This window comes from Pongo abelii, chromosome 7 (assembly GCF_028885655.2).
Source record: "Pongo abelii isolate AG06213 chromosome 7, NHGRI_mPonAbe1-v2.0_pri, whole genome shotgun sequence".
NCBI lineage: Eukaryota > Metazoa > Chordata > Mammalia > Primates > Hominidae > Pongo > Pongo abelii.
In genome coordinates, this window is record NC_071992.2 from 128,400,448 (window position 1) to 128,422,965 (window position 22,518).

A 22,518-nucleotide genomic window follows, 5' to 3' on the forward strand; every position below is an offset into this window, starting at 1 on the left:
AACAAATGTAACCCAGAACTTAAGTATAATAATAAAAACAAAGAAAAACAGCAGAAGAGAGAAATTAAAAAGTGGACGAAAAAGGAAAAGTAAAAACACAAAGAAGAATTAAAAAAAAGATGAAGAACAACAAGTGGAATTATAGATGTGAAATGAGTGAAAGGTGGAGGTAACAAAGTTAACAAAGAGCTACAATTGTATCAAGAACCATACATTTCTAAAGCTAAAGTGTAATAAACAGAGATAGACTATACAGGCTGGAGTTTGAGGTTCTGAAAATATAAAGACACTGTGTTTTGTAAAAAAGAGTTATCTAATAAAATTGAACTTAGTAACTTGTAATTTGAATTTATAGAAACAATAAGTTTCTTGAATACAGATTTTTACACGTTCCATTTATTTATGGAAATCCTCCATCTTGACAAAAATATATTTGTTTTTGAGTATTAGTTTAATCTATTCAAAAAGTTTTGAGTTCACGTCTATAGAGCATGCTAACATACCTCTATGAAAATATACTACAGAAATATTAGAAATCATCAGATGTAACTAAATTTAGACAGTACTGTTAAATACTAGCATTTAAGCAAACTTCTAAGATGAGGTTCTTGTTCTTTTTCTAGAAAACCATTCATTCAACATAAGATGAAGTTCTTATGTTACTACTATATTTACTTGGAATCAGTTTTCCCAAAAGTGTCATAGTTGAGGAAGTATGGAATTTAAAGAAGAAAAACACTCATATTTCATTATTATGTTGCTAACTAAATGTATAGAATATGCAGTTTGGGAACTTTTAAAAACAACAAATAAATGTGCGTTGTTCATTCCTTTTACTAACCTGAACAGTTACAGTTTATTTTTGGAAAAAAAAAAACACATTTTACAAAAGCAATTATCCATTTTTATTTTGTTTACATTGCACTGAAAATTTACATCATACTTTTACAAAGTTTCTTTTCATAAAAATATACTTCTTTACAAAAGTGTATGCATTAATATAAGAGGAGTAGCCAGTTGCAGAAGAAACATTGTTTAAACAAGATCTTAAATGTATTAGCCTTAACATTAATGAATGAATCATTGTTATTGCAGTCATTTGAATAAACAAGAATAAATAACTGATGTCATAAAATTTAAAACTGCATCCTGCCAGTAGAGTACAATGTTGAGAAAATTGTATGAATTTCCAAAACAATGTATCTCAAAGTGGTTTACAAGAAATTCATTAAATGTTGTAGAGATAGATCCAAGCAGCGCTCCCAGGTGCAAGGGTTTCTATTAGGCACTCTGTCTCATGATACAAAAAGTCAAGACTGTTCACAGAGTTATCCATATTTGAAAGGGACAACAACAAAGAGTTAACACTGGGTATATGATCATATTCAATGAAGTAAAACAGCTATAAAAGGAAGACAATGACCTATTAAATAAAAATGCTGGCATTACTGTATGATACAGTTTAAATGAGCCACCAATAACTTATAAATACATATCTTAATTTGACAATGAAAGAAACCTCTTGTATCTGAAACTTGGTGTTTAAGAATAAAGGTACAGAAATTTAAAAATATATAAAAATATGATAAGTCCACAATTTTAGGCAATAAATTTATATTGATGATTTATAATAATAATTTTTTCAGTCATTGTTTAGTGGCTAGACCAAAATATTTTTCTAATCCATTGTTAAATGAAAATTAAAAGTGTCAAAATAACGTTAAATTTGAAGACTCAACTGGAAGGAAATGTAGATATAAATAGAGTAGATTATTAGGACATTTTATTTGGTCTTTCCAAAATATTGTAAAATAAAGCATGGTAAGTTTGGTGTCTCAGATAACTGCAAAATAATAATTTTTCTAGATAATTTTTGCCAGCCAAATGGTTTTTGGGTGAGAAAACATACTGAAGCTACTATCACATTTGGGATTAAAAAATAATAAAAATAAATAGGAAAAAACCATATTGAAGCAAGGAGTTAAACACTACCCCATAGCTCACTGAATAATACTGGTTACTCCATAATGGGGAAATCGGGAGGGTAGCACAATGAACTTGCCCTTTGCAGAAACTATGACAACCCGTCTAAAAGAAGAAGAGCAATATGATACTAAAGAATAAGAAATAGAAAGATTCAAATTGGAATGGGCAACCTTATTTCTTCTGAGGCATAAACTAGCTCATAAACATTTAAAGTCATAACTCAATCTTAAATAAGGAAAACAATGCCTCATTTAACAAGAATGAATGGCAGATAGAGTGGTATGAAAGACAGACTTGTGGGCGTGATGTAGCTCAGGACAGTTAAAGAGAAGTCAGTGATCTATTGACTCTTGTAAGTATAGCTCTTATTTCTACCCTATATCTTTTTTTTTAAACCCAGTCCCTCTAATATAGTTTATAAAGCACAGAAATACTGATAGTGGATGCTCCTCCAATATATGCAAATAAGTTTATGTTTTAGAATAATCTCCTTTTTAAAAAAAGCAAATAAACTGTGAGTAAGCACTCTCAGAGTGCAGCCAAATTTCTGTAAAACTCTCCATGGTAAACATGAAGAATTATGGTCCAGTTTATGAAAAAACACTCTTCTGTATCATTCCTCAGGAAAAGGTGACCCAGCAAGTCCTGAAAAGTGTGCTTTAATTTGTTTAGCAGTGAACTAAATGTTCACTGTTTTGTGTGTCAATTTCCAAGCTTTTGAAGAAGGCAAAGGTTGCCTCGTTATACCATTGTGCAAACCGTGTTCAAGTTGGGATCAAATCGTACTGCCTTCCCTTCCACTGACTTTGCGTTGGTGTCATACATGGGATTTTCAAAAGCTGCTTGGCCATTGTTATTTTCATGAACTGAACATCCTGTATACTGTGTTTTAGGTGCAGTCCTGTTGATGAGAACATTGATTAGCTATGTGTGAACTTTCTTCCAGAAACAGCAGACTACAGCTCAAACATAATGTACATCGTTAGCAGATAATGTAACTTAAAAATATTAATTGAGACATCATAAACACAGTAAGTCAACTTGAACAATTTCATTGTTACTTTAAAAACCTGAGTGACTTTTAATTTTACATATATTACATATTTATATACAGCATCAATATTAGTAACATAAATATAAATAAATGATATGATGGCTATAATAAATTTTCTTACAAAATTAGAAATTATTATGACTTATTTATAGTATAAATAATAATGATGATGGATTTAAGTCTCATCATTATTTATTTGTTCACCAAATATTTGCTGAACATCTATTATGCACCAGTCATGATTCTAGGCATTGGGTATATCATTTTTTTAAAAAAAAAAGACTAGTCTTTACTTTCAGGGAGTTCACATTGTAGTGATAGAAAACAAGAATAAATTAAAATAAATAAAACCAAAAATAGTAGGTAATGAGAATTGTTATGATGAAAAGGAAAATGGTTAATGTGAAAAGTAACTGGAAGCCATTTTAGGAGAGGTAATAGAAAAAAGCATCTTTTAGGAGGTAACATTCAATCTGAAACCCGAATTATAAGTCGGTTCCACACTAAAAAGAGAAGGAGATTCCCTGAAGAGTACACAATTAATGCTGAGGCCTAATTTGGAAAGGTACTTTGGAGTATCCCAAAACATGAATGCTCAATTTTATTTTTTAAATGGTACACATTAAAGCATGCAAATTCAAAAATTCAAAGAAGAAATGGCTACACTCATACTCAAGTCACGAAAATAGTTTATAAAGGATTACTGACAGTTAACCAGACACATGAATTCTGGGTTGGCTGGTCTTGAAATTCTGATTCATTTCTTTATTTCTTCCACCTTTGACTAATGCTAATCTAGTTTATCTTTCCCACAAAGCATGTATAACTTGCTCACATTTGTAATGGAAAAAAGGCAGACTTGCTGCTATCTGTTTCTGGGGCCTAATTCCTAAAAGGGATATATCTTAAAAATAAATTTGTTTCTCAACTCTGTTTCTACTGAACAATCAAATTTCAACTATTAATTTTATTGTAATTTGTAATTGCCATTATATTATTTTACTATAACTAATGCATTTTTCTGAATTTATCTATATTTCAAAAATATTAGGTGATTTCTATGACAATAATTGTAAAGGAAACTACCTTAGGTTTATTGGGAGAAAGCTAATAACTTGCTCTTACTAAGTGTGTCTAATACCATAACTCTACTGGATCATATTTTTTCCAAACTAGATCTAAAATAAAAACCAAAGCAACATCATTGCCTTCTAATTAGGTAATAATCATTAAGATACAAAATAATTGCCCCTTCTAAATATTCAACAACTTGAAGGAAAATATTACCAAGTTTTAAAAATTCACACCATGAATCAAATTTAACTCAAAATGAATCAAAGCCCTAAACACAAGAGCTAAATTAATAAAACTCTTAGGAAAAACACATGGCCTTGAATTTGGCAATGGTTTCTTGGATTTGACATCAAAAGTACAAGTAAGAGGAAAAAAAATAAATTCAACTTCATCAAATGGAAAACTTTTGTACATCAAAGAACACTCTCAAGACAGTGAAAATACAACCCACGGAAAGGGAGAAAATATTTGCAAAACATATATCTGATAAGGGCCTAGTGTCTAAAATATATAGAGAACTCTTACAACCAAAAAGACAAACAACCTAATTTAGATATGGACAAAGTATTTGAATAGGCATTTCAAGAAAAATGGACAAAGGGCCAACAAGCACATAAAAGGATGCTCAACATCACTTATAATTATGAGAATGGAAATCAAAACCACAATGAGATACAGCTTCACATACACAAGGATGGCTTTAATAAAAAACAAAAGACAAAAGCCCCCCAAACCTGGAAAATAACAAGTGTTGGTTAGGCTATGGACAAAGCAGAACCTTTATCCATTGCCAATAGGAATGGAAAATGCTGCCGCTGCTGTGCAGAACACCTTGATGGTTACTCAGTTAATTAAACAGAGAATTGCCACATATTCCAGTAATTTCATTCCTGGGTATATGCTGAAAAGAACTGAAAATGAGTGTTCAAACAAAAACTTATACACAAATATGTATGGCAGCACTATTCACAGTAGTCAAAAGGTAGAAACAACTCAAATGTCCATCAGTTGATGAATGGACACATTCATCCATACAATGGAATATTATTTAGCCATATAAGAGAATGAAGTACTGATGCATGCTATAACATGGATAAAATTTGAAAACATTTCGGTAAGTTTAAGAAGCCAGATACAAAATGTCACATATTGTATGATTCCATTTATGTAAAATATATGCAGAATAAGCAAACAGATTTGTAGTTACCTGCAGCTGGATGAGGGGAGTGAGGAGTGACAACTTAATGAGTACAGCTTCCCTTTGGCATTTTTGGGGTTCCAAAATATTTTGGAAATAAATAGTAGTGATGGTTGTATGGCACTATGAATGCACTAAATGCCACTGAATCGTAGTCTTTAAAATGGTTAAAATGATGTGGTTTATGTCATATTAATTTTACCACAATTTTTAAAAAGTTGACTTAGGTTGTCCTATAAATAAATTTAGTGATGATTATTCTTTATCTATTAATAAAATCTGATATTGGCTAGACCTAAGTAGCTGGTAATTCACACTCAGTACACATTTACATAATATTAAATAAATCATTCTTAGACGTTGCAGACTGACCCCAAATGAAAATAACAATTTTGCGGTGGCTCACGCCTGTAATCCCAGCACTTTGGGAGGCTGAGGCGGGCGGATCACGAGGTCAGGAGATCGAGACCATCCTTGCTAACATGGTGAAACCCCATCTCTACTAAAAATACAAAAAATTAGCCAGGCATGATGGTGGGCACCTGTAGTCCCAGCTACTTGGGAGGCTGAGGCAGGAGAATGGCGTGAACCCGGGAGGCGGAGCTTGCAGTGAGCCGAGATTGTGCCACTGCACTCCATCCTGAGCGACAGAGCGAGACTCCGTCTCAAAAAAAAAAAAAAAAAAGAAAAAAAAAGGAAAATATCAATTTTGGAGGAAAGGCATTTAGGTTATAGTCATTTAATTATCTGACTACCCACATATTTTTTCTTAATAAGGCATTGTCCCAAATAGTGGGATATAGTAAAGCACTCATCAGGATTTGTAATGGACTGGGAGAACAGGACCTACTAATAATATGTACAGCTATATATTAGATCTATCACAAATATATTAATTGCAATTCATCAAAAAACAACAGAAGATGAATGAGAAGATTAGAGGATTTTGCCATCTGTCTGCCTGGGTAAAATCAGTTAGCAGTTTTACGTGAACTGAGAGGTTTGGACACAAGCTTCTTCTTAGTTTTCTAAATATATCTGGCAGCAGATATTACCTCTCTAATTTAAACTTTAACCTAGATTTTCTATCTCTAAAGTCTCATTATAGATAATGTAGAAATAACTTTTACAATTAGGTCCATGCCAGGAAATTGACAGGCAAAAGAAAAGTTAAACTGAATGCTTGTGCAATTTAATAGAGCACTTTTGTTATGTTGTATGTAATGTTGCAGGGGTGGTTAGGGGAAATAAGTTTTTCAATGACTATGACAATAGTTGGCACACAGACATTTCAACAACTCAGAAAAAAATTTTGAAATTAAGATTTGAACTAGAGCAGTAGAAATAACATGAAACATAGATTTGGGAAACATTTTGTAGCTAAAAATCAATGAGCTTACCTTTGTTTATAAAGATAAAATCCAAATCCTGCAAATATAAGTGCAAAAAAAGGCACAAGAATAGCAATGGCCACAGAACTACTATTTGTACCATGAGGTTGATTTGAAGAATTTGAACCTTCTGACATATTCAGTCCTACAAAATAAAAAATAAATTATAAATACAAAATCAACTCTTTTATCATAATTAATTTCTACTCTCATGAATCAATTAATTTCTTCCATTCTCAAGATAGCTTCCTGGAAATCACATAGTAAACAAAAATAATTCACAAAGCTCCTTCAACTCATTTCACATGTTTGCACAATGCCTCTTAGAAGATATTTTTCCAGGAAAGGGTACAGACTGAAAAATAGGCAGAGCCCTTGAACTAAGGAGTTTATACAATAGCGGGAAGATGTGTGAAGTATATAATAAGTGTATATATCAAGCATGAATTAATGGTCAATGTGCTTTAGAAAGAAAAGGAGTAATTCTGGAGGATATACAACATAGGCTTGGCTTGAAAAATCATCACAAGCCTAGAAATGGGAAGGTAAGTGGATGTGACAAGCACTGACATGAAATAGGAGTGGGAGGTTAAAACAATAAACTATGGCTAGACTCTAAAAGGGAATAAATATCATTCTGACAAACTCAAACTTTTTTTTTCTTTTTCTTTTCTTTTTTTCTTTTTTCTTGAGACAGGGTCTCACTTTGTCACCCAGGCTGCAGTGCAGTGGAGTGGTCGTGGCTGACTGCAGCCTCCACCTCCTTGGCTCATGCGATCTTCCTGCCTCAGCCTCCTAAGTAGCTGGGACTGCAGGCACATGCAACCACACCCGGCTAACTTTTGTATTTTTTGTGGAGACTGGGTTTCACCATGTTGCCTATGCTGGTCTTGAACTTCTGGACTCAAGTGATCCACATGCCTCAGCTTCCCAAAGTGCTGGGATTACAGGCATGAGTGATGGCACCCAGCCAGAGTTACTATCCACCTCAGTGAGGAACAACTGAAGGTGTTTAGAAATAAAAGACCCAGTGATATGACATGAGATTTAGAACACAGCTGTAGCAGGATGGACTTCAGGGAATACAGACTGGAATCAGGTGTAGTTAGAAGATTGTAGTGACAACCGAGATAAAAAAAAAAAAAAAGGAATTAAAATTTAAACTAGAGCACTAGGAAGTGCATGGGACAATAGATTTGAGGAAGATTTCATAATGAAAATTAACAGAACTTGTTTATGTGGATGTAAGAGGCAAGAAGACACAGGATTACAAGTATTCTACTTGAAGCTCAGTAAATGCAGATGGCATTCGCAGAGTTAGGAAATAAGAAAAGTTTGTCAACACATTTGCACAGGAATGAGGGAAAAGGAAATACCAGTTATTTCTCAAAAGGAAATAGTTCCATTTTTGTGGATTCTGCTTCAGACTTGTAGTGTTTGAGACACTTTGGAGAATACTACATGAAAATATTCAGCACTAAATTATACAACTGTGTAAATGCATTGTGTTAATGAGTGGTTTATCCTGTTTTTAAGATGAACACAGGCAGGATGTGATGTAAATGGCATCTTATTATTTTTCATGTAGAAAAAGCTAATTTCTCTCTTTGATAAACAGTTACATTTAACTAAACCTCATCTTTGTCCAGGTTAAAGAAAATTAGTATCTTATTTTTTACCTTATTTTTCCTATGACTTAGTACAGCTATGTAAAATTTCAAAATTTTAAAAAAAGTTCATTTTTGGCTGGGCATGGTGGCTCATGCCTGTAATCCCAGCACTTGGGGAGGCCAAGGCGAGCGGATCACCTGAGGTGAGGAGTTCGGGACCCACCTGGCCAACATGGTGAAACCCTGTCTCTACTAAAAATACATAGCCAGGCATGGTGGCTAATTCCAGCTACCATGGTGGTGTGCATGGTGGCCTGTAATCCCAGCTACTCAGGAGGCTGAGACAGGAGAATCCCTTGAACCCAGGAGGAGGAGGTTGCAGTGAGCCAAGACTGTGCCATTGCACTCCAGCCTGGGTGACAAGAGCATGACTCTGTCTCAAAAAAAAAAAAAAAAAAAAGTTCATTTCTTAAAAGATAAATGTGAAATAATAATTTTTAGAGCCTGAATTTCTTCTTTGTGTGTCCCTGTCACAGTATAATAATGGGAGACAGCAGCTCATAGGAGAATTATACACCGAAAGCTATGTGTATAAACACATTCTTACAAGGCCATTAAAGGTTTATATACATATAGAAGAGTTGGAAATAAAAATGACAAAATTCTTTGCTTCCCACCACAGAAAATTTACATATTTGAAGAGAACCAAGTCTCCAAAAGGGGCCCATTCCTCAAAGTTATTTTCTCTTTCCAGACTCTATGAGTTTCTCAAAGTGTCACTACATTTTCAGAGGAGTGAAAACTGCGACAATATTCAAACTGAAGAAAAGTAGTACAGTTCTCATGAGATACAATAAAATAATTTACAGTTTAATATTTTCTTTTTTATCTATATCACTTTTTCTCCTTTTTATGTGCTTAAAGGCAAGCCAGTTTGTCATATTTATTAGAAATACCATGAAAATCTAAACACTGTACAGAGTTGGTACATAAAGATCCAATATTTTGAAGAACACGATTATTTAAAAGGGCTATCAAAGGTATCAATGCATAGTCCTGGCAGTGCAGAATTTACAGTGCAGTAAGTGTACCTAATGTACAGAATCAACAGTCTTTTTTTTATGATGTCTGGGATAATAACAGAAGTTCATGAAAATCAAAACGAATACATTACCCAGTCTTTGTAGGCCAAATTGTCCATAATCTTTGCCTTGAATAAATCCTTGAAATACATAAGTAGCTCCATCAGGCTCAGCAGAAACCTAAAAATATTTAAAGAACCAAATATACCTGAATACTGGCCATAGCTATATTTTCCCAGCCTTAATAAATACACAATTTTATTCTGAAATAAATATTATCACAAGTTCCTTTCTTCTATATTTTCCTCCTTTGCAAAACATAGCACATTGTGCAAATTTTCCATCATTAAAAGCAAAAGTAAATTTTCTAATTTGAAATAATTATGATATAAAAAAGAGACTGGTTATTAATGTATGATATAGACATCTGCTGTCAATAAAAAGCAATGACATGAGGAAATACAGTGATCAATTAAAAATTAAAACATAAAAATACTTTACTTAGTAAATTCTATTACTGTTCCACATCCCCGCTCTCCCAACCTTCATGAGAAGAGTTTACTCCCTATCTCATTGAGTTGGACTTGGTCCTGTGACTTGCTTGGGCCTGTGGAGTGTGGGGGTTGGGATTGACAATAGTTAAGTTGCAAGCCTAGGCCTTAAGAGCCATACTTCCCATCACACCAAGTGGAAGAAGCCAGCCACAAAAGGCCACATACTATATGATTCCATTCATATGAAAGTCAGAACAGGGAAATCTATACAGACAGAAAATAGGTTAGTGGTTACTCAGAGCTGATTTGAGAATGTAAGGCAGGAGTTGATAGCTAAAGGCTGTGGAGTTTCTTTATAACATGAAGAAAGTATTGTAGTCTGGGCGAGGTGGCTCACGCCTGTAATTCCAACACTTTGGAAGGCCAAGGCGGGCAAATCACTTGAGGTCTGGAGTTTGAGACCAGCCTAGCCAACATGGTGAAACCCCTGTCTCTACTAAAATTACAAAAATTAGCCAGGGGTGGTGGCGCGTAGCTCTAATCCCAGCTACTCAGGAGGCTGAGGCAGGAGAATTGCTTGAACCTGGTAGGTGGAGATTGTAGTGAGCTGAGATCATGCGACTGCACTCCAGCCTCGGTGACAGAGTGAGGCTCTGCTCAAAAAAAATGAAAGTATTTTATAATCAGCTATGGTGAGGGTTCCATATATGTGTACATATATTGAAAACCACTGAATTGGACATTTTTAAATGGGTGAATTGTAGGATACGTGACTTATATCTACATTGAGCTGCAAGAAAAAGGCATAGGTCAATGGATTTGAGCTTATTTGAGAATCACAGCTTATTTCAGAACCACTTGCCCCTCTGAGAGTTTTGGAGTTCTGACAAGAGAAGTACATGCTCTAGGCAGCAAGTGCCCTTTCAGACTCTGCCCCAAAATGAGATGATGAGACATGAAGACCTGGACTTAATACCACAGCCTCAAGTACTGCCTCCACAGCTAACCCATTACAAATGACAAATAACTAAATACTTATTATTGTTTGACCAGAGGCTTCATGGCTATGTCTAATGTTGCCAATGCTAAATACTACATGCACCTTACATTCGTATAAAATATTATATTTAAAAAATACTTTATATGCATAATCTAATTTGATCTCATAAATAAAATAGGAAATGTTACATTTCAGCAATTCTTACTACTAAGTAGTAAAGTGATACATCCTGAAGTTTGTGTTAATTAACGGCAATTAGTTACCTAAGTCATGAACATTATTATAAAAGTTGTAAGAATCTTGAATCCTCACACTAAAAAGCAAAGGATACCAAACCACCCCTGCAAGTCTGACATTTCACAACAAGTGATTTATTCTTTATTATCAGACATTATACTCTGGGTATGGCCACCCTAAAAAATAAAGTACTTCTAAGAAGAAGCTCAAACTCCAATATTTTAATGAATCAATTCACTTTGTTTCCTACATAAAATAATACAATTAAACAATCTGAGTGCATTGAAGATTTGAGTCAGTTCTCAACTCCATGAATACAGAATGCAGAAATAGGATAAACACTTTTTTTCCTCAGGAACCAAACTTATTGAAGCCTACTAGATAGTAGGCTTCTTGAACTTATTGAAGGCTTATTGAAACTTATTGAAGGCTACTACATAGCAGCCTATGACCCAGTACAGTATCTTCTTTCCCATTAAGTTTTCCTTATGAAAAAAAGGCTTGGTACTTGAGAGGATACAGTCAGATCTCTCATGCTGACTCTTCAGCAAAGACTCCTGGCCCTTGTGTTTTCCATTGTCAGTCTTAAAACTCCACTCACATAAATCATTTAATAGAAGAAGTGACTCCATGGTGAAGCTACAGTAACTATCTCCCCACAGGAAGCAGCTCACATTAAGTTCCTTTTCATGGACATTATATATAAAATAGTCTAAATTCATGCTTCAATATAATGGGGATATTTAATTTTCTGATGTGCTTTGTAATATATGTTGCATATTCCTTAAGTAGTAGTGGTTCCGAAGATTGAATTATATTTTATCCAGATTTATTGACCACAGTGCTGACTGTAGATGGAATATATTTGATGAAATCAGTGAAAAACTAAATGCATGTCAGCACACACACATACACACACCCACATCCACCCATACCCCCCCACACACATACACCCCCCCCACACACACACACAACAAAAGTAAGCAAAGCACATCAGAATCCAGTATTCCTAGGCTTGAACTTTAGAATACTAAATATTTATATTTACTAATATATATGTGTATGTATTCATAATTAGCTAAATTTAGAAAACTCTCCCCTCCTGTACAAGCTACAAATTTATCATTAAAATCAGCAGCAGATGTTAAAATAGCTATACTTACAAAGCCATCCATTGCCCAATTTTCTTCCTTCATTTTCTTCACAGAAGCATGAGCAGGTACTTTAATAAGATATATGTGTAACATTAGGCGAGCTTCCTGGCTTTTATATACCCCTGTAAAATGCAAGGACACTTTAGTCTACTTAACTTTGTAAATAGTTATACTTCATTTTATTATCTATCATTCCTTAAATAGATTATGTAAGATATGTAATAAAAAAAGAAATAAAACAAGGGCAAGTCAAGGATGGCTTAACCTATAACGCTCTTTGCAAATCCTGTAATATACATTGATTTATCTGTCTTCTGAAATCCTCAACTTATTTCTTAGTTGTGGGGTTTAAATTTCCCATGCTATCACAATTAAGCACTAGTATTCTTAATAACATCATTCCATGATATTGAAAACAAAATGATTTCTTCCCACAGATTCTAAAATTTTCAAGCACACAAATCCAGTGTTAAAATTCCTGATATTTTCCTTAATAACAAATTAGGTGCCAATTCAGTGAAAAAGAGTATTCTAGGTGCTGCTTGAGCCGCAAAGATGAATATATGTTGTTCCTATTTTTAATAATTTCCAACAAAGTAGGAGGTATAAGTAAGGTACATAGCTAAATCAAACACATGAGAGAATGTGATAAATTAAAAGCCAGAGACAGATCGTTTCACACTGGAATGATCAAGGAATAGTTACTAAGGAAAAGCACTGGAGGGCCAAGCACGGTGGCTCATACCTGTAATCCCAGCACTTTGGGAAGCCAAGGTGGACAGATCGCCTGAATCCAAAAGTATGAACTTAGGAGTTCCAGACCAGCCTAAGCAAGGTGGCAAAACCCCATCTTTACAAAAAATACTTTAAAAAATTAGCCATCCGTGGTGGCATGCACCTGTAGTCCCAGCTGCTCAGGAGGCTGAGGTGGGAGGATGGCTTGAGCCCAGGAGCCGGAGGTTGCAGTGAGCTGAGATGGCACCACTGCACTCCAGACTGGGTGACAGAGCAAGACACCGTCTCAAGAAAAAGAAAAAAAAAAAAAAAAAGAAAAGAAAACACGGCATTTGAACTTGTTCTTAAAAATAAAGTAGGATTGTTCGTTTGGGAAGGTACATACAAGCAATGACATAAGGAAGAGAAGCAGAAATATATGCAATGATTTTTACACAGTAGGTGTTCTAAGGGTAGCAATAAGCTGGAGTGAAAACATGTTTAGGGAAATAATAGAAAATAGGATCTAAGAAAAAATCTGATTAACCATTGTTTAAAACTTGACTGTATTCGTTCATTCTAACTTAATTGTTCACCTATGTAATAGGGCACTATAATATGCAGGGAATGAAAAGATAATGAGACACAGATCGTGGCCTAAGGTAAATTATAATCAATAGGAGGAAGATATAAAAGTAATTGATAATAATATTGCTGAAAAATTGCTACAATTGGTTTATATGGAGACAGTAAGTGAAAGCAAATTAATCTAATTCTTTGTCTTTCCATATATACAGAAAACTCTTGAGTTTATCTAGATTAGAATAAGAATACATTTCTTTTGGGCTCTTTTATAGAAAATAAAGAAAAACTTTGTTAACACATCAAAGTTAAACAAAGCATCAGTCACAATTTAAACATGTTTGTCTCATTCATTTAAAGCTTCTTTCGATTAATGTAATTATATGTATTTTTAAAATTATACTACATATTAACTTCTAATATTTTTACTTTGTGTTTAATGGAGGATCATTCAATAATAAGAATGACACTTAATACTTATTCTAAAATTTATAAAATCAATGAATATAATTTTATTTTCCATTTTTTACAGCACAAATTATTTCATTATTAATATTTATGTGGGTTATATCTATACAGAGAAGAATTTTACAGTATATATTTCATATTTGCAATATCAAATATCATAGTGACTCATTTTAAAAAATGACAGCAATTATAATTCAAATGCATTAATTTGAAAATATTTATTGAGGCCTATTTTGTTTCAGATGTTCTGCTAGCCTCTGGGAATACAATATTAAGTTGGAAGGCAAAGAGCTTTCTTAGAATTTATTTTATATTGTTAGAATATAGACACACAATAAATAATAAATATAACAAATGTAATTTCAAATATTGAAAAGAAAAAAACACTGTAAGGCTGCCTAAAACTAAGAATATGTCTGACAGCATTTGTAATACAAAGATTCCTTTAGGTCAGGTCATCGGGAGTATTGCTTGAGGAGATGACTTTTGAGAGAATATCTGAGTGTTAGGAAAACCAGTGCAATCAAAGATAATGAGAGATGTGTGTACTGGACAGAGAAAACAGAAACTTAAGGAGATTGACCAGGTTTTGGTTCCCTTATGTCTGTTTAAACAAGTATAGCTCTATCTTTATTTGTCTTAAATATTGGATGTCTATCTATAAACATGGTCATTTGAAGAAATAGTTTTGTGCCCACAGAATAGTTGAGAAATCAATGATTTGGTCTCCGTGGTTTTATGAGAATAGAGAAAGATTTAGTTGTATTCATACCTAAATTAAATGTTATGATCTAATATATGACATCTAATTCCAGCTACCAAAAATTATTTAAATAACTCATTTTAAAACTAGTTTTATATTTCTGTAGTAATATTCATTCATCAATCCAAAAACCAGAAAACCTTAGTTCTGAGTGAATATGAATGTCATCAAAAGCAAATGTATCAAAATAAACATTTCACCATATAAAAAGCATTACTAAAAATGATGAAATCATAATAGAAATAAAGGCATGAAGGTATATTTTGTTGCTGTTTTTATTGCGATACCTGAAAGTGGCAGCTCCATGTTGCTATTGCTCAGTGTTGCGTTAACTCTCCCAGTGGAAGCATTGAAACTAGTAACTGTCAAGGTCATGGGTTGTTTCCTTCCTTTGAAATTGTAAGAGCCTTTCCATATATAATTTTGGGCAAATACATCATCAGGAACTGTGAATAGATTAAATATACTACACATTAATTTTACAATGCCATATAAATATAAGCATTAAATAGAGTATTAGTGTATTGAATAATGATGTATTGCTAAATACACAATAATGTTGAATGTGTGTTACAAAATTAATTCTTCATATAAAAGTGTTTCCATTTTTTAGAATAAATCAACATTGTAATAATCTAGATTTGTTCATATGTTATCGATAAGAGAAAAACAGAAAACACCAGTAAAAGACATTAGGTTTATTTTTAGAACCCAGGTAAATATAAACTTCACTTATCTTTGGTCTTGTATGCAATATATTTCTTTCTGAAGGAAAATAAAATGATTTCACATCACCATGGCAGTAAAACTTTACCCAAGTCCCAAGAGGCCTGCTTTTTTTCTAGCAGTGAGAATAGATTTTTAAGAGGAATAGCAAAGAGTTAAACCCTGCCTTTGCAGAAAGGTCCTGCAAAATTATCATGAGACAGTGCTTCTGTGTTCCCCCTTACAGAATACTGAGTTTAGTTCTTCTGATAACAGATGCTCCTGAAGAAGAACAGGGCTCCACCATATTGACACCTTTGAGGTATACAGGTATTTTTAGAAATTGTCACTAGTATTGTTGGACTCTCAATGTTGAGAGATGAATTGTGGTAGAATCAAAGAACATTCTAAAGCTTATAAAATTTTCATCTAAAGAAAAAACACTATTTTAGATACTAGCCAAAAAGACTTATTGTATTTATATAAATTATTTATGTAATTTAGAGTTATATAAATTAGTTATGTCAAAGTCTACACAACTCCTGGGCAGCAGCTAAGAGAAGCTGCATTAATCCTTTACCTCACAGCATAGCACATCCCTAGAAATCAGCTATTCAAGGGACCCAACCCTCTTTGGATGAATGAGTGAATGAAGTGGATTTAGGAAAAAGTCTTTTTTAAATTTGTCTAACAAGTTATTGATGATTTGTCATCTGATATATGCATGTACCACACATTTTACCAGTCAGATCACAGGGATTGCCATTACAAGCTGTGTATTCCCTGAATTCTATTAAACCAAGAAAGCAAAACCACTGTGGCGGATCAGCATAAAAATACCTAAGAGTTCTGTTTTTACTGAATATTTCAGTACCAACTAAAATTTTTATTTCCATGATAATTTATAAGCAATATAGCTCCTTACTTTGATACATGCTCCTTACTTTCATACCATTGCCAACTTCCATTCTTATCACTTTGGAGTAATGTAATCACTGTGTCTCATTCATGATTTTAAATGAAATACTGCTGAATGTTTTCTCATATAACATGCTATTTGCATATAATTTTTATAAATAATTTTACTAAGATTTAGGATTTAAGAATTTTTAAAAATTATAAATAGGTGTTGAATTTTATCAAATACTTTCTTTGCAAATATTGCAATTATCATAATTTTTTGCACTTTAATCTCTTAACGTGATATATTACTTTTAAGGATTATTTAAAACTAAAATATCCCTGCATAGCTATGATGAATCCAAATTGGTTCCGATGGGTGTTAAAGCAAACTAAATATGGCCTGACAAGGACTCCATAGTTCTATATTTGAGTCCTTGTAATGAACTTCAATCTAACTTAATAGGTAGACAAGATTGAAAACCTAATTTAGGAGTATGCACCTGTAACAATAGCTGAGGCTTGGCCAAACCCAGCAGCTGTACTTCTACTACTCACACACTGCTGAGTGCTCAAAATGTGTTCAAATAAGGCAAACACAGAACTGTGACCAATCTAGTTGTTTCTGTCCCTCCCTTCTGATTTCTGTATGTCACTTCCCTTTCTTTGTGTATAAATTTGTTCTGACCACAAAGCATCCCTGGAGTCTCTCTGAATCTTCTGTGATTCTGGGGTCTGCTTGATTCACAAATTGTTCATTGTTCAATTAAACTCCTTTAAATTTAATTTAGCTGAAGTTTTCCTTTTCGCGTGGGTTATCTTTACTACAATGTTGAATATGATTTGCTAAGATTTGATGTAAGATTTTCTCATCTATAATCCTGAGTCAAATGGGCCTGAAATTGTTCTCCTTTATCTTTATCCGAGTTATTAGAGCTATGTTGATCCTAGAGAATGAATTTTATTGTCCAGAAGAGTTTTTATAAAACCTGAAAGATCCATTCTGTTCCTTTAAAATGTGGTGGAACTTACCAGTAGAGCCACATAGACCTCATTTTCTTTGTGGAAATAATTTTAGCCAGTTCTTTATTTGCTATAAAATTATTCACATTTTCTTTTATTAGTTAGTTCTAGTAAGATGTAGTGTTCTAGTAATTTGTCTGCTTTGTGTAAATGTTTTTAAATGTTGATAATTATTGATAGTTTTCCCTTAATATATTCTGAATTTCATTAATCTACTCTCTATGTAGTTATGCTCACATTTTCTTTGTTATGTTATTTTTACCAGAAATTTTTCTACTTTGTTTCTGAAAAGAACAACATTTAGTTCTGTTGAGATTCTTCTATTGTTTTGGGTGGTTGCTTGTTTTTATTATTACATTGATTTCTGCCCTGCTACTCTGTTATAGTCTTAATATTCTCTTAATAGGGACACAACTAATTAATTCTGAGGCTTTTCTTTTCAATAATGTAAGGATTTAAGGCTACAAATTTCCCTCTTAACTTTCCTTTTCTTATAGCCCTCAAGCTTTGATATTTCAGTTTTTCAAAATAACTAAATTCTAACATATTTTCGGTGTTAATATCTTTATTCATGAGTTATTTATTAGTACTAATTTTGCTCTGAATTTCCAAACATACAGGAATTTTTTAAATTACATATTTTCTTATTGAACTTTAATCGCATCCTGGTCAGATATGAGCTATGAAGACTAACTTTGTTTTAAAATTTGTTTAATTTTATTTATTATTTAATATATGAGCAACTTTTTACAGATTTGATGTGCTGGAGCTATTATTCAGAGTTTCTATCTGGTCCCAAATCAAGCATTGCTGTTGGAAAATTTGGGGCATTGATGGACAATTATGGTTTTCTGACTCCATTGCAAACAAACTCTGCCTTACTTTTATGTATTCTTTGATGGCCTCAATGGCATTCAGCATGTTTTTGACAAGTGTTGAATGTATCAGTATAAGTCACAGAGCTTGGTGGTCCCTCCACTTTTATAGCATGTACATGGAGCACTTCTAAAACCAACTAGAATTAGATCCTAATGTAGTTCTTGGCCCAATACAACTGAGAGAAATCTGTTTCCAAGGTGAAGATCAGATATTATGCTCTTATTTTATTGGCAGCTTTTAAATAATATCACATAAATAAAATACTAATACTGAATAAGCATGATATGGTTCGGCTCTGTGTCCCCACCCAAATCTCAACTTGAATTGTACTCCCACAATTCCCACATGTTGTAGGAGTAACCTGGTGGGAGATAATTGAATCATGGATACTGTTCTCATGGTAGTGAATAAGTCTCACAAGATCTGGTGGTTTTATCAGGGGTTTCTGCTTTTGCATATTCCTCATTATCTCTTTGCCTGCTCCCATCCATGCAAGACAGGACTTGCTCCTACTTGCCTTCCTCCATGATAGTGAGGCTTCCCCAGCCATGTGGAACTGTAAGTCCACTTAAACCTCTTTCTTTTTAAATTGCCTAGTCTTGGGTGTATCTTTATCAAGAGTGTGAAAACGGATTAATACAAAGCAACTCATATATTGAGTCCTTACTATGGGCTAAGCACTCTGCACTTCATTTGTATGAAGCTTATTATATAATTATTTAATTATTATTTCTTTCGTGTAGAAAAAGATATGGAGACTCAGATATATAAAATAATTATTCCAAGGTCACAAGTCAGAAAGTGTATAAGATAGGAATTACATCAAGGTTGTAGGGCTTTAAAGTTTATGTTTTTATTGATTGTGCTAGGTTTTCTAATTTGCTTTTTAAATCAAATAATTGAAAATAAACTAGTCAATTTCTAGAAGTTACTGATCTTTTTTCTCATACCAAGTGTATTTAGATCCTTTTAAAAACATATACATTTAAAAATTTTAAATAAAACCTCATTTTTATTTTAATATTTTAAATGAAAGTGTTGCCATTATGCTATAGTCATTTACAGATACTCTTCAAGGGAAATTTTAATATTTTTAGCAGACGGAACTATGAACATTACTTTTGGAATACTAACATGTCACTGTATTACATTGCTTTGAATTCACCATCTTGTGAATTATCAAATTCAAGACAGTTATAGTTTTTTATACTTAAGTATATATTTTAAATACACAGTTACTATGCCAAGAAAACAGTAGACCATTTTTAGAAATAATGAGCTCTAGAAAAACAAATGACATTACTAACCACTTAGCTTTGGGCTGGGTGTTCCCAGTGCAGGTCTAGGATCTTTCACCAATATTTTAGAACCAGCTATGAAAAGAAATAAAGGTGTTTACAAAAGTTGATGCAATTGATTACATACACATGCACACACACACACAATGTGATGCACTGTCCATTTTATTCTCTGACATTTCACATAGATAGTTTTCTCTAAAATGTTCCATTCATCACAACATCTCAGTCCCCTACTCAGCACTCGTTATGTAACTAATGATTTCAATAATTATTCCTATTACAGTCTATTGGTACAAGGGGCAGATTTGTGTTGCTTTATCATCTTGGGATGTCATTTCTTATTTTAGAGGCATAAGCCAAAGTGGAGACAGTTGCCTCCAACATGGAAGCTGAGAGCTGAGGGTTGTTCTTGTTGACAGAAGGCAAAAACTATTTGGGTAGGGTTTACATTTAAAAATCAAAGTTTGTTGAGATAATTAAAGATGTCACCAGAAATTGGATAGACTTAAAGGTGAAATCTTCAAGGTTTTAAACCAAAACCAAAGGTAGTCCAAAACCAAATAAATCATGTAGGATGTAGAAGTGACTGGAATATTATAGGAGCTATGACATGAATGCCTTGTAAACTATGTATCCTAAGAACAATGTAATGTCTTAAAAGACTGTAAAAGGATGTGATTTGGGCAAATGTTGCTCTGGCTGCAAAACCAAGAAAACTTGGAAAGTACTTGGAAAGGAGCAAGTACGGATATGGCTAGAGAAGTTGAGAGACCCTGCAGTAGTCCCAGTAGAGATAATGCTGAGTTAGAGTATGATAGTAGTGACAATAAACCAAAAAGGAGAACAGATGAAAAAGCTATTGAAATTGTGGTGATTTGGAGGGATAGGAAAATATCTAATGAGATTACTAGATCTCATGTGTAACTATAGGATGGTAATATCACCGAGATAGGGAAAACCAAAGGGAAACTATATAGAGAAAAGAAATGTATGAGTTTAGTTTTGCATGTATTGAGTACTGAAATGCCACTGAAGAATTTCACTAGAGATATCAAGCAAACAATTGAATATGTAAATGTGAAGCTAAAATAAGATAAATAAGCTAGAAATACTAGTTTGCAAGTAATCTACATAAGGACTGCTGTTGAAGCCATTGGCTTGAATGACATCACCTAAAAGTGAATACAAGATGAAAACAAGAGATGGCTAAGCACTGCATCTTTAGAAAATCATAAGTAGAAAACAATCAGTGTATAAAGGAAATGGAGAATGGATACTCAGAATTAGGTGGGAGTAAAACATTTACTCATTCAACAAATATTTATTGAATGCTTTTCACATGTAAGGTACTGATTTGTGTTAAAATTACAGTTGTAAACACTTTGAGTGAAGTCTCTCATGAGATTATATTCCACTTGAAGAGAGGTAGATAGGAGGACAGCAGAGTGGAAACAGATAATTACAAGCAAACAAACCAAAGAATAAGATCTTCTCATACTACAGGGATTTCAATCATAAAAAAAAAATAAGAAAAAAAAATAGCAGAGGAATGTTCTGATAAAGAAAATGAAAACATTTCAAGTAAATGAAAGTAATTGTCATTTATGACAGCTGCATTAGATAAAACATTAGAAGGCCTTACAAATAGGGTTTTTGGATATAAGGAAATGGATTTTGTTGATGACCTTACCAAAAACACTAGAAAAACTTCCTTTACTCCTTCTTCTGGCATTATAAATCTTTTCCAAATGGAAATTGTCCTGACCGAGCAGCAATAGGGTGGACACTTCACCCAGATCTGGTCCAAATATTAATACCATATCACCCTGGCTGAGTAATGGATTTGGAGATGGGCTTCATTCAAAACTGTGGCAAACAGAATCCCAGATAGTGCTTTCCTGACCAAAACTTTGGGAAGGACTCTTTCTACTAGGGTTACCCTGGCAGAATAACCTAGGCATTATGGTAGCAATTTTCCATACTCTAATAATAGTGTACCCATATAATTTATGTTCACCTGGTACCTCTATGACCTTATTTGGAAAGGTCTTTGCAAATGTAATTAACTAGAGATCTTGGGATAAAATAATCCTGATTTTAGGCTGAGCCCCAAATACAAGGACTGGTATCCTCATAAGAAGAGGAGAGGCCACACAAAGATACACAGAAAAGAAGGCCATGTTGAAATGGGGTAGAAATTGGAGTAAGGCTAGGAGCCAATAAATACCCAGGATTGTCAGAAGCTATGAGAAGATAGGAAGAGGCAAGGAATGGTTTCTGCTTAGAGCTTACAGAGGGCACAAGGTCCTGCTGACACCTTAATTTTGGACTTCTGGACTTCAGAATTGCGAAGGAATAAATTCCTATTATGTTAAGCTACCCAGCCTATGGTACTTTGTTATAAAAGCCCTAGAAAAATAATATACCTACCTGAAGAGAGAACTTGAAGATAGAATAAAGGCAAGAAGTAACATTCTCATGGGAAAAAAGCTATGAATAGACTCATAAAATTTATATGCCTCTGGATCCAGAAGTGCTTACATTACTCCTAGACTTGGAGTTAGCCAACAAATTTCCCTTGTTCCTATGCTAATTTGAGTTGAGTTTTTGTCTGGAGCGAAGGAAAGCAATAGTACAATCTCTTGTGTTAAAAAGATTCTATACAGAAAACTTACCTTCACAAATGGGAACTTTTCCAGTCCAGTTGTTATCAGATTTACACACTCTATGTTCTGTTCCACCTGCTAAGAAGAAGCCAGGCTGACAGGTATAAATCAGTGTATACCCATGAGATGGAAGGTCCATCCCTACTACATTTGCATGAGCAGGAGTTTCTGGCTGTTTACAGCTGTGGGCTATATTAAGAAAAGAGAACAATGTAAATTTTCTATAGATATGTTAAG

General features: G+C 33.5%; 1 protein-coding gene across 4 annotated transcripts in view; it reads right to left on the minus strand.

The window, feature by feature from the left end:
* Positions 1–881: 881 nt before the first annotated feature.
* CSMD3 (CUB and Sushi multiple domains 3) overlaps positions 882–22,518 on the minus strand; it is a 1,211,731-nt gene continuing 1,190,094 nt past the window's right edge. For 2 of the 4 annotated variants that reach the window (XM_063726792.1, XM_024251069.3), the window contains 7 exons: positions 22,291–22,470; positions 19,622–19,687; positions 15,095–15,253; positions 12,290–12,402; positions 9,488–9,575; positions 6,713–6,848; positions 892–2,887 (listed from right to left, as the gene is read on the minus strand). In XM_063726792.1, the coding sequence (XP_063582862.1) occupies positions 2,728–2,887; positions 6,713–6,848; positions 9,488–9,575; positions 12,290–12,402; positions 15,095–15,253; positions 19,622–19,687; positions 22,291–22,470 (902 nt within the window). In that variant the 3' untranslated portion in view covers positions 892–2,727. Of the gene's footprint in view, positions 2,888–6,712; positions 6,849–9,487; positions 9,576–12,289; positions 12,403–15,094; positions 15,254–19,621; positions 19,688–22,290; positions 22,471–22,518 lie in introns of all 4 variants that reach the window. The other 2 variants (XM_054518783.2, XM_063726791.1) reach the window with 2 other exon arrangements.